The 16,324-nt window shown below is 35.4% G+C and overlaps 1 protein-coding gene across 1 annotated transcript in view; it reads left to right on the plus strand.

The window, feature by feature from the left end:
- Window positions 1–15,613, plus strand: part of LOC110370738 (protein O-mannosyl-transferase TMTC2) — an 83,915-nt gene extending 68,302 nt beyond the window's left edge. Inside the window, exons 6-11 of the mRNA XM_021326653.3 lie at window positions 10,655–10,740; window positions 11,306–11,568; window positions 11,838–11,978; window positions 12,393–12,477; window positions 12,765–12,943; window positions 14,220–15,613. Coding sequence (XP_021182328.3) covers window positions 10,655–10,740; window positions 11,306–11,568; window positions 11,838–11,978; window positions 12,393–12,477; window positions 12,765–12,943; window positions 14,220–14,387 — 922 coding nt within the window. The 3' untranslated portion in view covers window positions 14,388–15,613. The remainder of the gene's footprint in view (window positions 1–10,654; window positions 10,741–11,305; window positions 11,569–11,837; window positions 11,979–12,392; window positions 12,478–12,764; window positions 12,944–14,219) is intronic.
- The last annotated feature ends 711 nt before the right edge of the window (window positions 15,614–16,324 follow it).

Consider the following 16,324-nt stretch of genomic DNA (forward strand, 5'->3'; position numbering starts at 1 on the left):
TTATTTTTCATATTAATAGAATGGAATTCTTGATGATTAAGTAAGAGATCCTTCCATATTATTACAATGTCAGGCCTGAAGCATGATAAAGCCCAGGCAACAAGCTGCTATCCCCTCAATCAACTCTCTCGTTAGTCACCCTTAGTCAGCTATACTCCGACATAAGAATAGCTCCCTCATTACCGTAGAAAACAATGAAATTCACAATGATTGTTCTTTATAAAATAATTATTTCAAGTAGATACGAAGTGGGGACGACGTAAAAACGTAAGCGTCAACTTATTGGGGTGAATTATGACTGGGAGGCAGGCTTAATGGCCTCAGCACAGATTTCTCGCAAAGATTAGATTATTCCAATTGTGTGGTGGCAAGAAATCACTTGAACGCATAGCCTGTCGCCGCAGAATTTGTGTGGCTCTGTGTACGTACATACCTCGCGTGTGCTGAGTGACTGAGTCGTGTACACTGTGAGCTATTCAATGTGGAAGGACACTGCACAATGCAAACATTCCACGCTTGTAGGAAGTAACGAGATTCGCGATCTGTTCTCGATGAAAAGTTTCTTGAATGTTCTCTTTATTTGTTGATATGTTTTTTCTCTTGTGCTATTTTAATGTGTGACCGAAGGCGTATAGTGTCTTTGGAGAGTCATTAGAGATACATACAAAATTAGGTGTAGGAGTGTTTACCGTTTTGATTTTGTCCTTGAATATTATCATTGCTTCCAGACTTCTACATTAAACGAGGAATTTCATAATTCTACCTTTAAATAGACGGAGAACTTTCTTAATAGTTACTTCAGCACATTCTAAAGCCAATAACCGAGTATTAATCTCGGTACAAACTTCGTCAATGTATTGACAAAGGAAAGACTACGCCGTAGCGGCGTAGCGGCGTAGTATGAATAGCGCGGGGTATTGTAAGCTCGCACGAGGATTTGTAGCAACAAATCCCGAATCACTTGACGCTATTTGCAGAAGTGATGGACGTACACAAGTCAGATTGTACTTACAGGGCTGTCAGTAAAGAAAAATATAGGAATCTGGAGCCAAAGTGGTGTGTACCGTGTGTGAAGTAAAAACATGGAAGCTATATTTTTTTGTGTTTTCCAAATCGACGCTCCGGTTCGTTGTAATAATATAGTGGCAAAAAACGAAATATGTGAAGTATTGGGTTTCCCAGTGGTAGTCCGTGTTGTGTCAACTACGTTATCAAATGTTTTCTTTTTTTTGCACACTGTACACATAGCATCGTTATTAGATAAATCATGAAAAGTGACGTATGTATTTTATGCTTAGAATTTACTTTTAATAGACAAAGACATGACATTCAGGAATTTCATGTAAACATAATTAAATTATTTACTTAAGTAATTAAATAACTAACTTTTTGTTAATCCTATGACATAAAGTAATATTATATAAATTTTGATACTGTTATTTTGCTTAATATATATATTACTTATTATTTACATACATATCGTCGAGCAAAAGACGGTTCTCGTATATCCTCAGATGCGAATGCTAATAATCTTGTTACTCCATCTTCGGCTAAAGCAAATCGCCTTATGTGCGCCAGGCGTGACCTCTTAGCAATGTCTAAGTAAATCAATATTACCGAGTAAACCTATAATCAAATACAAATAATGTTTGACTTGAAAGTTTCAGTAAATATATTGTAAATATTCTTAGTAAGTGAAAGCAATTGGAAAGCCAATAGGTCAGAAACTATTGTTTTCCTAAACTTTTATGTACTTGATTTTTTAGTTCATCAAATCATTTTTATTAATATTTTACGTCTTGCACGGAATCGAAAAGTCATAAGATAAGTGAGAAGACATAAAATCTGTGAAAATGACAACAAAATATAAGCAGCTTCTACCATGGGTGCCAACCGCGTCCCGTGGGGTAGTTCCCACGTTCAAGCAAGATTTTAAAAATCTCGGAAAGCCTACTTCGAGGTACGGACATTGAACACAAACAGTTTTTTTTTTCAAATCGGTACAGTTCCTGAGATTAGTAAACATACAAACAAACTGTCCAAGCTGTTTAGTTATATTCAAGATTCAATACTTTATATCAATCAAAAACTATCAGCACATAGAGATAAGAGGCTTTAGGTTAAATGATCTGAGTTCGAGACAGATCAGTAATAATTTATTCATGCGGGAAGTAGGATAGTTCACAAGCGATAGATGCTGGAATTCCGAAGAGTTTTATTCCAATTGAATATAAATTGAACAATGAGTGGTTTAATTATTGCCTTAAAACATATTCTGTAGTTTATGACGTTAATTAAAATAAAAAAATATCGTAAACAATATAAAGATCGGAATTGATAACTTTCCCTTTTTTTGGAAGTCGGTCAAAAAGACAGAATAACGATCACGTAAACTAATTTAAATATCAATTTTGCTAAAGTAGATAGCAACAGTGGCTTTAGTCTTTATATCACGTTTCATAGATACAACAGGTATTTTACTATTGAAACGCTGAATAAATTCTAGTTTACATTGGATACTTAACCGTCCTTGATTTGTGGCATCACTTATTTAAAAGAAGTTGAAGGACATGCTAGCCGAGGTCAGTGTCAATTTGTCAGTAAATAAGTATAAATTGAAGGGTTCATCCATTCAATATAACGATTATTATTAAAATTGGTATGTAAACAGTAGATAGAGACGGATGATTAAAAAAAAAAACCTGCGATCAGTTATCTTAAATTAAGATACTACAAGATATAACTAGTTATAAAACACTAGCTATCCCTCGCGGCTCCACTCATGCCCTGAGGGATTTGTTCCCGTTAAATGGAGCCTATGTCCTTTTTCAGGCACTAAATTATCTGTGGACCAAACACTTCAATGAGTTCAGTCATTCTGGCATAAAAGTGTGACATTTAGACGTGACCGACAGACAAAAGTGTTACTTTCGAATTATTTGTGTTAATATCACAAAATGACAGCTAAGATATCAATTTCAAAACCAATGCATCCATATTTGCTGGCGCAACAAAAAGCAAATACAAAGCGCGCATCAGCCCTATGCAATATCAGCGTCGCACAGAAAGCGAGGCGAGGCGGGACTATAACGTCCCGATGGCGATAAGGCGTAGATTAAACTGGTGTTTACTCACACACACATATTTAACATTCCCACCATCTAGACTCGCGACAACGCTTGCTTGGTATTTGCATACTTGTTTGCGAAACGATTTGGTCTAGATCTGGACGCGTCTACATGCAAATGCAATTTATACGGGACCATACAACACTTGCTACGAGTAATTGTAAATTCACTGGGATTTTTCTGGGTACAGTTTTTGCGGTGGGAATGTAATTAATGTTAAATGTATGTTTACGAATGTTTGTGTTGTTTTTTCTGCTTGCTAGTGTAGTTTTGTTGTCTCACGTGTAAACTGTTTTTTAACTTTTATTTCTTCATTGTGAAGATTTAGTGGACGAAATTATAAAGTTCTGTACATAGCAGAATAGTTGCTTTTGTTTGTGCACACCTGGATTGCATAAGAAGCGATTGCAACTTTCTTGAGAATGTTCATTTCGAATCAAATCAAATCTACTGAGATAACACACTCACAATTAGTTCCGTGGAATCAACTCAATGAAGAAGTTGTTCTTGGATATAATATAATTAAAGATTTATTAGATTAGATCAAGTAATAAAACAAATCCTTATTATGCTGCTCATAAAGTTCAGAATATAAGTGGAGCGCGTCTCACGCAGTGTATCACAAACCTAATTATCCTTGTCAGAATAACTCAGCCGCGTTTAATTAAAAACTTCTTTTATTTCGCGATGCATTTCAAGAATAAATCAAACAGTAAAATTGAAACACAAAAGAAACGTCGGATAACTCTTGAGGAAAACTTGGCTCTTTCCCGCTTTTCCGCGAGTTTTCACAAGGAATCAGTGAAAAGATGTTTAATAATTCTGACAGAGTAAGAAGTACTGTTACACTGCACTGACGTAAATTAGTTATGTATCAAGACAAAGTACTATCCTTTAAAAAATATTTAATTTATAATTATGTAATATATTATGTTAATCGAGTATTTTTAATTCTAACTATAAAAATGTGTGACACAATATGCTAATACTTACGTATTACGATGCCTTTTTGCTATACAATTGTCTTTTAATCAAGCAATAAAATATGCCTTTTAATAAAAAGTTATTCCGAACAATAGTTCCTCACCATCTTTAATTTAACGCCGACAATACAATACAGTACGTACAGATTCAAAGGATAATAAAATAAAATAAAAAACAGCACCTTATTAGATTTCTCCGTATTCAAGTAATATAACAGAACAAAGGCGTCTTGCAATATAAAGTGGAATACTAGGAAGTGGCTCCATTCACACGCTATTTGAAAGCAAAAATAATTTTATTCTCACATGATAATTATATTCCAATATTCTTCTTTTATTAAAGATATTAATTACTTTTATACATAGCACGCTTCCATAAAAGTTATCGTAAATCGAGTCCTTTCCAAGTATTTTTTATCACAAGCGCCCAAAATATGTGACCTTTACTAAAATTGTGGAAGGCTTTTGCAAATATAATTATGATTTAAATTTCATCCCGCAAAAAGCTTTTACCTACTTTCGGAGGTACTACTAATGTTACCAAAAGGAGATTTATTCGTATTTAGCCATTCCAACAAAACCACATATTTTAATAAAATGAATTGATGTATCTAAGTATTTAAGGGGCATTTGGTTCGCTTTATCGGTAATCCTTTGTATGTAAAGCTTCTATAAAATTAGATGGCAATGAGTGATTACTGATTGTGTACATAGATATGGCTCGTAAAAGATAATTTTCTATACAAGCGATCGGTTTATGGAAACTTTTTATGGAGATAGATTAGACGGGTAATAAACTTCAGTATATTGCTCGAGCCTGGGAAATTATATTGTTATATTATATTTTTTCACTAACAGAAAAATAAATTAACAATTAACCTAAATCACTGTCGATCTTTATGTGAGGTACTTTAGTTCGAGTTTTGTTGACAATTCTGAATTAAAGATCAACAGGTAGTGTTGTTTTGGAGATGAATAAACAAAAGAAAACGTTTATCAATACTTCCCAATAGACAATACAACATTAAGAAACTTATATGCACCATTGTCAGATAGTAGATATATTAGAGTCGACGGATGTGGGTCCTGATCCCTCGGCTGCTATCGTGTGTGGCGAACATAATGCTGTTAGGCAGATAAGTGGTCAATTTCGCAATCTCTGTGTACAGGGATCGGCAACACTTTGCTGACACAATGTTGGTATTCTCAAAGCTGTAAATGAAATGGTTACTTTGCTATTTCGTGTTTAGGCATTACGGGATCTGATAGTGATGAGATCGTGGTTGTTGAGTGATTGAATGAACGCGTTAATGGGTTGATCATTTTACGGATGCAAATTGTTATTTGTAATACAAATTAGTTTGAAGTGAAGGAAATATATTGAACCATTAGTAGCTCCATTCATGGAGTCATAATTACTCAGAATAGGTAGAAATAAAAATGAGGCTTTATAATTTCTATAGGTACCGACTTCGTCAAAGTAAACACTTGAAGCTAGTTCGATAATAATATCCAATGATAAAACTTCAAATTACGATAAAATGGAATTGGGTTTGTCGTGTTTATACAAGCACGGTCAACGATTCAGCAAACTGAGAATTCGGAAGGCGAGTTAATGGAAACAGACAAATTGCTTATTCAAATAAATCTGAAGTAAAATATCGTTCCCTTTGTGTAACGAGTTGAGAATTCAGCTGTTATTTATAGCTACAATAAAGATAGTGTTATAATGCGTAAGTTATAATTTAAGCAGGGTGGTAACATTAATTCAATTCACAATTTGTCACCTCGGTTAAATCGCGGAATGTCGGGATCGCGTGCGACGCACCCGCCCGGCCGGGGGCATCGGAGCCGTGTCGTGAGAATCGTGAGCATTCACTGCATAAATTACCTACAATTTATCCAAGCAACGTTTGCGTCGCCGCTCAAACGTGCCAAATTAAACAAACATTCCGTCATCATAATTTATGCAACGTTAACATTAACAAACCGTATCTGTATTTAATTTATCGCACCTACAAACGCGTGTGACTGCGTTACACCCGTCACGACCAACGCTTATAAATCGTTTGTTCTCTCCCTTTACCTACACATACACACATACATGACATTTAACTTAGGTTTATACATGCTTTAGTTCACATGTGGACCATCACTTTGTAGGAGTTTCTAATTCGGTATTCGTGCCGAATGAGCATAAGCAAGTCCTGTCTACATATTGTGTTGTATAAAGTTAAGCGAAGTATAATTTCATATTGGAACCAATATTTTCATAAAGCCAAGTTAAAACGCCAATTATCGCCTGCAATCATTAAGAATAATCTATCTAAAGCGTAAAAATTAAAAAATGTTCAGCACAATTTCCCTGAACCAATCACGTTATGATGGCCATTATCTTAAGTCTAAATCAGTTTGTAAGCATCCACTTCCCAGCCGTACTGCGGGACCCAAGAGATACTTATAATTAGGGTTGCTTAGCAAGCAATTGCAGTATGATCTTATTAGTTCACAAGGCTGCCGGCCATAATCTTTATACAATTTTCTTAGCCTTTTGATATAATGGAATTTGTTGCTTTTCGTTTGAAAGGGTTAAAATGTTTGAAGTCATTTTATTTACTCAGTGGTTTAATGTAATCGTAATAAGACAAATTTTCTATGTAGCATTGACGCCGTTTTTTTTCAATATCATGTCTCCTTATAATTTCAAAGCTTCTGTTCAATCAAGCAAATATAAATGAAATAGCATAAAACCAACAATCCTGACCTTTTATGACCGCAACATGCTATAAAACTAACAGAACATTAAAGTAATAACAGTAAAGACTTGTGTCCAATAGCTAATGAAAATTCCACACATTTAATTTACTTTACACGCTAAGGGAACTTTGTTGTCACCCTAATGGATTCTAATTTGATGTATATCGTAGTGAGACATTATTAAAAAAAACTATTTACTGTGTAGTAGTGATCTAATAACATCAAATTATAGGTACATCGACATGAAATAGCTTTTATCGAATAACACGATAATTTTTCCAACTTTAGTTGCAATGCCTCTAATTGTTTTACAGGAATCAGAATGCAAGCGGTAATCAAGGTATTAGGCCGCGATGCCAAACTGCATATTACCGTGATTTTATCGAATCGATCTGCAAAATGGTTTACAGTAAATTGTAACTGTGACTTTGTTATTAACTAGCACTAAATGTTTAATAGGAAACGTAGAAATAATGATGTTACCGCTGATTAAATATAGGTTTCGGGTAATTTATGTAATTTAATTTTAGTATAGATACTGCTGTGGTTATTTTAGGTTTAGGTCATTGTACTCTGCAATAATTGTGTAGTTATACGATGCCAATGATGCCAATTGATCTGCTACCTATTTATTACTATCCAATTTAAGATAACGTAAGTTAACCCTAATTACGGTTGAAGGATCACAATCAAATTACCTTAAAGCTATTTTAGTATAATAACCCTGACTTTGTAATAAACGTAAAATAAAGCAGAAAGTAGAACAATTTTAGAAAATCGTTATCCTACTTATACAATCCTTATAGTGGGTAAAAAGGCGTATTAATCGAAAGTTGTGCAGTTGGGTCGGCAAGGGACCGAGAGGGGCCTATTATGAAGTTGAGAGAAAAAACCTTTTCATCACATGTTGTGTTAAAAGCTGACTGGCTGCGAATGTGTGAACGCCTATTTTACTGCTGCACAATATTTTCCGACGGAACATTGACATTCAGTGGGAAACTGGTAGTTGTGCGGATTATTTTTGAGGGAAATTCCACTCTGCACCGCTTTCGCACTAAAATGTATGCGAATCATTCAATTTCAATTCAATTAAATTCAATTTTTATTTCAATATACAAACATTTTTTGTGGCTTCATTTGATGAAAGCATAAGTAATGAAAATTTTAAATCATTAATGTGTTTTTCATAAAAATATTCAGAAATAATGAAATATCTTTATTTTAAATTAACTCTTCGTACCAATAAATGTCAAAACACTGCGCACGCCCGCATATATTGCACTTAGCCCACATACGAACAAAGAGATAAGAGGAAAAAGACAAAAAACGTTATACGAGCTGCGGAAACTGTTGAAAGGAATAAAAATTGTGATAGTACACAACCGGCGATACGCTCCTAATTTATAGATACTGCCTCAAAGATAGTTAAGTATTTCGCTCGTTAGTGGTTAGAATTAAAGAGCCAATTTTATAGAAATAAATGAGAATTCTCTCTGCGGAAGAAAAATATTATTACCATTGTATTTAACACAACGAAGGAGCCGCAATATAAAATTGTTTTAGTTAGTGTGAGAACATATTCTATTCTTTTAATCCGAAATGTTTAATTCTTCATCATTTCAACAAAACAAAGTTAAGTGCCTCCATAATAACATAATTGCTTGATAAAATTCTACGTCAAAAATGACATTTCATATCAAAAGCCCAATTAACTTCCAGCAAATATTATAACAAGTTGCATACTTTCATCTCACCAAAATTAATAACGTCGGCCAGAGAGCTTGAATGTCAACACAGCGAGTTTTGGTAAGGCTGCACCAACCGCACAAAAGCAATTCCACTCACAATACCAACGTTACAATAATTAGAAGGGAATTAGTAACAAATTATTGCTCGCGAAGAGGAGGGTATAATAGCCCGACCGAGCTGGATGGTTCTCATTAGTGTACGTTGGTCCCACGTAGAAGCAACCTCGTTGTGGCCCTGCATTATTCATGCGGACAATATTGCAGTGCGTCTATCTATACAGCTTTTATAACGTTGTACGGTTACATCAGGTGATGTTTCATTAAGGCTGACATTTTGCATTGTTCACGTGTAATAATGCGCGCCGATTGTTTGATTCTGGACGCTTTGCTAGACACAGATGTTGCTTACAGATATTACACTGTTGAGTATTTTTAGGACACATAATAAAGTTGTATGGTAACAGAGTATTATCTTTTCAATAAAGCGTTACACGAATTGAAATGAAACATCCATCCGTGATTGATTTTAGGCTGATGTCGCAGCAATCTCGCCATTTTAATATTAATTTTGTGCTACATATTTTGGGATAAAGGGCAGGATGATGACGCATTATGAAGTTGGGTAAACTCGACGATCTGTTCATAACAAAATGACCTTTATTGCTACAGGCATAATAGATAATATGAAATTGGCACGAGTTGACATTCAGTGTCCTTTCACCTGAAATAATAAATCATGCGTGACAAAGTACTGACCATAAACAAATCGCTGTGTGTTTTTGTACCCGCAAATGGCTGAAAGTGTTCAAATAAATTAACGAACTAGTTTCGTGCTTAACACATATACTTAACATACTCGACACAATGTATAATGAAAATACAGTAAGTATACAAGAGCCAAATTGTTACGAGATTTGGTGGCACGGCGCGAAACAACGTTTGATGAGCTATGAATTTGAGAGCAGCAAATGCTCATCACTAATTAGCGCCAAATTTGAAACTAGGATCGCAATATTAATGTGGAATATGAAAGCGTCAAGCTCCGCAGCTTCAGTTCTGCACGAAGGCTGGTTCAATATTTCATACGTCATATGAATACGTCACAAAAGGTGACTCTGATGTGGCTGTGAAAGATGAATAGTGTGAATAGAACGGATGTACGACAAATAGGCACTGTTCACATACTGCTCTTTATAAGCTCCATCGTGTAACGTTATTGTGATCGCAACGTTCCAACACTATTATCAGTATTGCCTATTTTTTATTCATAAAACTGAAGACAATTGGCGAACTTCAACAATTACGTTCATACACAGAACTATGACGATAAAGGAATACTCGAAAACCATTATATTTATAAGGTTTCCCGTGAAACCTTAGTGTATAAAACTTTGTGGAAACTTTTCACAATAAAAAAGTAAATGGTCTACGGCGGCGTAGTTATTAAGTGGTATTTTTATTTTTGCCTATGCCGCAGTCGTCTACATGTCTAGCGTTTTGTAGAAGTATGAAAATGAATTTTATTATAACGTGACATGCTTGATACTGTTGCATCTGATATTTAAGTAGGTAATAAGACTTGTAAGCAATAATGAATCACTTTGATTTTTATACTTTTATAATATTTAAGTGTTGTTGAATACAGTTTTATAAAAACCCGAAGAAGGTTTCAGGAAGGCTCACACATATTTACTTTGGGTTGTACCTATTCTGCTAAAATGGAGTCCTAAATGTGTAAGGAACACAAACAGTGTGAATAATTACAAGTTATCAGTCGCTTCTACAAGACAATGGACTAGACTAGACCAACGTAACAATACTTCAGGCCAGGCACATAAAGTAAATCGTCTTAAAAAATAGAATAATAATCACAGTCTAAAGAACTTTCATTGTAATGTCAATCCTTTATTAGGTAGGTTGAGATTATTAACAAAATCTTCTTAGGTCAATTATTACCAAATTATCTACTGTGTAAATATCGGAGCGAAATTGAGTAAAACATAACCGTCTCTAAAATAAGTGTTTATCTTTGTTTCAGAGGAATATTACTACAAAACCAAAGACGTTACAGCGATGCTATCAAAAGTTTCGAGAGAGCAATTTACTTTAGACCTTCAATGGCTCGTAAGTACTTGAGATAAATTAATTATTAAAAACAAAGCCTCTTTGGTATTTCTTCATAGCCCTTACTAATAATTTGATTGTCCTTTCAAATTATTTTAGATGAGGGCCGGCCGAGTCTTTATTCTGTTCTAATTTTGTTATTGTCTTGAAAATAAAGGGGTTTATAATTTTCATTGTTAAGTAAATACAAGAACAAGTTTTAATGGAGCATTTTCAACAAAGTAAGCTGTGGACAGCGGGAAATAAATATTTTAAATATTTTCTATCCAAGCCGAACTTTGTAGTTGAGTTGTTTTCAGTTCGAGTGTGCAATACAACTCTTTGTATTTTAACTAGTAATAGGTGGAATCATTATTGTTTTCTATTTTGACTGAACTTATCTGTGGTTTGAAATAGAATGGATCAATAGTATAAAATAAAATGTATTAACATTACTAAGATTTAAAATTAAAGTGACTCAACTATGATAGTTGAGTCACTGAATTGAATGATTTGTTACACTGGATTGAATGACTGATTGAATGTTTGTTTGTGACTTGCCAATAAAAATTCAACATTGTTTTAGTGGCATATGTGAACCTGGGAACATCGCTAATGGCGGACGGGCGTCTCGCGGAAGCCGCAAGCGCACTGCGCGCCGGCTCCCGAGCCGAAGGCGTGCGCGTACGCGACCGAAGAGAGCACGACGCCGCCCGAGTGTCGGCGCTCGTACAACTAGCAGCCTTACACTCACAGAGAGGCCACTGGCACAAAGCACTGTCCGCCTACAAAGAAGCACTGCAAATACTCCCCGACACAAACACACCTATCGTTGGCTGGACACGACATGTAAGTTGTACAAATCGCATTTCAACATAGATTCAACAGTGTTGTCTCTTCAAGTTGGCAGTAGGCACGTGCCAATGAATTTAAGGAGGTAACTGGCTGCAATCCAAGCTATGTGGTTAGGTATCTAAAATAGAGGAATCTTCGTAGTACTAGATTTATCAGCATATAAAAAGTATGACGATGCAAAAGTGAGACTAATCTATTCTTTTGATGTCCAACAATGCAGGCAGGATGATATATGGTGAGACTAATTTCGGTTTTGTTTGCAGAGTGTCCTATCAATGGTGGGGGAGATTTATGTGCAGCTACAACAATGGCCGCTGGCCGAGAACAGTTTAGTGTCAGCGCTGGCCGCCGCGCCGCATCACGCGGGCACACACGTCACATTAGCGCAAATACTCGCCAGAAATGTTAGTACTGCTAAGAATTAAATTATTACATTTTATATAAGACATTACGTGAGTAATAGGTACTACAGGCAAAATGCTGCAGAAATGAAAAAAACGGCCGGAAATTAAAAGCATAAGAAATCTGGGTAACTTGGTTATAACATGTTATTCAACGAATTCTCAATCAGTGGCCTCTTAGCAATAACATACTTAGCAACAATACCACATAATAACACTACCGCCAAATGACTCTCTACTGCGGTAAGATTGCGGTATCTTAAGATTATTACTCCTTAAGGGCTCGCCCGTTATGCCGCATTGATCAATTATTCTCTTACAAGAATTACAACATCGCTCAAGTATCTCACTGAACTAATCTTTGCGCTAAAAGTATTAAACTTGTCCAAGTATCATTAATAATATATTTTGTTACAGGCAAGTAGGAGTATGGAAGCAGAAATGTGGTTTAAAAAAGCACTAACTTTAGCGCCTAACGATCCATCAGTAAGAGATCAGTTCGGTAAGTTATTTTTATTACGAGAAACTTTAGGGACCACCCTAAAGTTTTCAGTATCTGTAATGTTGAACATTAATCAATGACTTTTGCAGAGCAGTTCAATGGCCTTCTAAATTCAAATGTAATAATAACTTTTAAATAAGAGCTAGAATATAATTATGCTACGATATTCGTAGCTTATATGTAGCAGCGTAGGCTCTGTGATGCTACGAATGTTTTATGACAACTCCCTTGAACAATTTTTTCTAACTATCATTCATACTGACATGTAGGTATAATTTCTCCAATAGGCATGTTCCTGAGATCACAGCGTCGTCTCAGGGAGTCAGCTGAGCAGCTAGTAGCAGCCGCCCAGTTGTCCCCCTCAGACAGCGTGCGCGCCGCGTCGGCTGCGCGAGCGCTTAGGGACGCGCGACGTTGCCGCTCCGCCGAGCGGTGGTATGCGCGAGCAGTGCAGTTAAATCCTGATGTAAGTTTCAGCTGACATTTATAAATATTATTTAAGTAACAATAACTTTATAATACGTAGGTATGTATTTTTTAAGCTAAAGCTAACGAATATAAATAGATGGTCCTCCATTGCGAAGGACAGGTTTTGATTAATTGCAATACAAACAGTGACAGTTAAAATATATCGCTATAAAATCTGTCCATTCCCAAAACAAACAGTATCACTATCGATTTCTATATTAACGATCTATCAATAAATGCCTCCATTCAAAACCATCCAGCATGTCAATAAAAAACGTTTCGAATCCAATCTCAAAACATATTTGACATGCAAAAAACCAAGTAACGTTTAAATCCTGAAATATTTTCCGTGTTGCATTTTTTACCGCACCAATAATATGCAGCAGAGATTCGTGAAAAATCGTATGGTCGAATCAACCTCCGTGTGTCGAATTGATTTAGCATGGCCGGGTTAGGATATTCGTTAAATAAAGATTTAAAACGTATTGCTGAGCAAAGGGGCGACTGAGCAATCCTGTTTGTTTGTTAAACATGGCCAGATCAAGGTCCCGCCGACGGCTGTTTTCTTTGTTCCTTCCCTTTGGTGACCTTTAAGGAATATTATAGGTTTTGGAATGCGATAGTCATGTTGATGTTATTTCAGCCGTGATTATTTTATGACGGCAAAAAGGTCGCGAATTAAGTAAACAATCTATTTTGGAAATATGGAAAATTTTGACGCAAAACCTCATTTTCCAACGGAAATAAATCATTAGAACGAAAAGGAAGGTACAGATTACTAACAGATGTATTAGACTGTCAGAAAATAACTGGTAGCTCTAACAATCTTTTAAAGCTTTATTTTTGAAAAACACAAACGAAACCTGCAGGTGTATAAACAAAAATGAATCAACACGAACGAACGTTGAACGTGTTATTCCTTTTGTTCATTGCTGTGTGACCACCGCGGCCGCGCTCACACCGCCTCTATATTTCTAAATTGTGAAAGGTTTGACCCACACGTCTATAACGTTCAGAGCTTTTTTGTTCAATAATTTTATTACAAAAATCCAGCCACTGGCAATAAAATGAAAATACAGTTTCACTTCTTACCTCTGAACTCAAAGGCTTTGAACAAAGCATCCTTAGTAATTAACATTATACACCTCAAAGGAATCAGACACGAGTGTATCGTTAAACAACGCATAACATGTTTGTATCTGGAGTATTCCGTTTAGCGTAGCTTATCACCGGCTTGTTCGAGGTTCCTGGAATGGATTGTCGCTTTGTTGCAGGATGCCGAGTATCATTCCAACCTCGGCGCCATCCTCCACCTGAATGGCAAGTATGCTGCCGCCGCCACGTCGTACCGGCGCGCGCTGCAGCTGCAGCCCAACGATGACATCACCATCACTAACCTCAAGCGAGTTAGAGCACTCATGACCAAACAACGCAGAAAATAAACAAACCCAAGCCTCTTGTAAATCGACACATCAAATAGAAATTAATAGGATGTCAATTGCCAAAAGAATTGTTAGATACTGAGTACATATTATTTTATGCGTTTGTAAATAAGCCACTAAATGTTTATTTACTCGTCTAATAGGTTTATTGCCTGTGCTTGTAAAGTTATGAAGACCAAATGTTGGTAGTGTAACTGCCTACCTTACAGCAAGAATCATCATAGCAGGTAAGTACCGATTTTAGCCATAAAACAATGTAAATTGATAAAATCGAATTTTCATACTTCGTCAATGTACTGATGAGGTTCTCCTTCAGACACGATAGGTATTAAGTATTAATATTTAAACCGTATATCATTATCGTAAAAGGAATCATTAAGTTCCTTGAAATTATTCAATTATATCCGTAATTATAGGTTTTCAAGCACAACGGTAAATTCTTATGTGATGAATATTGAATGAAATTTGTTATAAATGATCTTATTGACAAAGGCGTTGCGCTTTAAATAATTATTAATAAAAACATTGAATTAATTTTGTAGTTGATTGAATTATATTTTCTCTGCCAGTACGAAAACTTTTTACTATATAAAACTTATTTACCTCTTTATGCAATACAGAATCGCGCGTTCTTGTGGTTTCAAACGAATACACTGAAGGGTCTTAAGACAACGTTATAGGAGTAGTTAGAAATTATTGTAAATAGATTTTTAAAACAAACAATTTTATACGTGTGCAAATATAAATCTATGAAAAGTTAATTATTATCATTTCAATGGAAAATGATGGTATTCTATTGTTATTATTTTCGTCTTCCATTACTTTAACTGTCTGTACCTTGAGAACTGCCGGACCTAAGACAATGGACATGTTATCAAAGTGCAAGGCGAGTGTATAAACTGTGTATCATATAAAAATAAATGTATTTTTTTGGTGGACAAATGCTAGGGTCTAAGCAGGTCTTGCGATACTAAGCCTACTGTGAAATACTGGTTGTTCATGCCAGGGTGAAAGCCAATCCATTATACTGGAAGCCGTCGGTATTACCTTCTAATTGTGTTGCGGCTTCAATTCATCGACGGCGACCGATCGCCTTCGGACGACCTGCCACCTAATCCCTTCTATTATCTATAACATATAAATTATAGGTGTGGCCATAGTCTCTCGAATGATGGACACTTTAAGTGCCACTCCTTTTGAAGCCTGTACTGATTTATATACTTGAAAGGAATTGTAGGTAATATTATTTTGTACAAAAAAAAAAAAAAACAAAGGGTCTCAAAGTAGAATGAGCCGAAATGCTTCTTAAAATTTTGGTTTTAAGAAAATGGTTACAAAATCTTGAGCTGCGATATCGTATATGAGCCACATTACTTGCAGCGCTGCTAAAGATTATTCGAGTCGCGAATTCTCGGCTGAATTGTCATGTAACATTCATAAGTTACTGACGGCTTGCATTTAGAACGTGATGGGAATTGCAATAGGTACCTGCTGTGTTATTTTGTAAATCAGTACATTGCTGACGAAACGTCGTAAACACACCCCAAGGAAACTTGTCGAGGAATATTAAAGAGGGAATATTTTGTGAACTGTTTCGTGGTTATCGGTTAGCACCATCGATGGATGAAAATTGGTTTGATGTATTTTTAAAGGTGTGAAAATTAAATAACAAAATTGGGCTTGAAAAAAAGTTGAAGTACCTAAAACGTTTTTTGATACCAGAGAAATTGATGTAATTAAGTTGTTTGTTCTGTGTATTAATGTTTTCCACAAATGTATCATACATAAATGATAACTTTGTAATTTATTAATTCTTTTACGAAGTCTGAAACATATCTATGTCGTGTTTGTATAGATATACAACCAGACATAATTGTTATTGCAAATAAAAAAGTGTATATAAACATATTTAAGGCGCATATTACCGTATAACGATT

The sequence above is a fragment of the Helicoverpa armigera genome, chromosome 13, assembly GCF_030705265.1.
Source record: "Helicoverpa armigera isolate CAAS_96S chromosome 13, ASM3070526v1, whole genome shotgun sequence".
Taxonomy (NCBI): Eukaryota; Metazoa; Arthropoda; class Insecta; order Lepidoptera; family Noctuidae; genus Helicoverpa; species Helicoverpa armigera.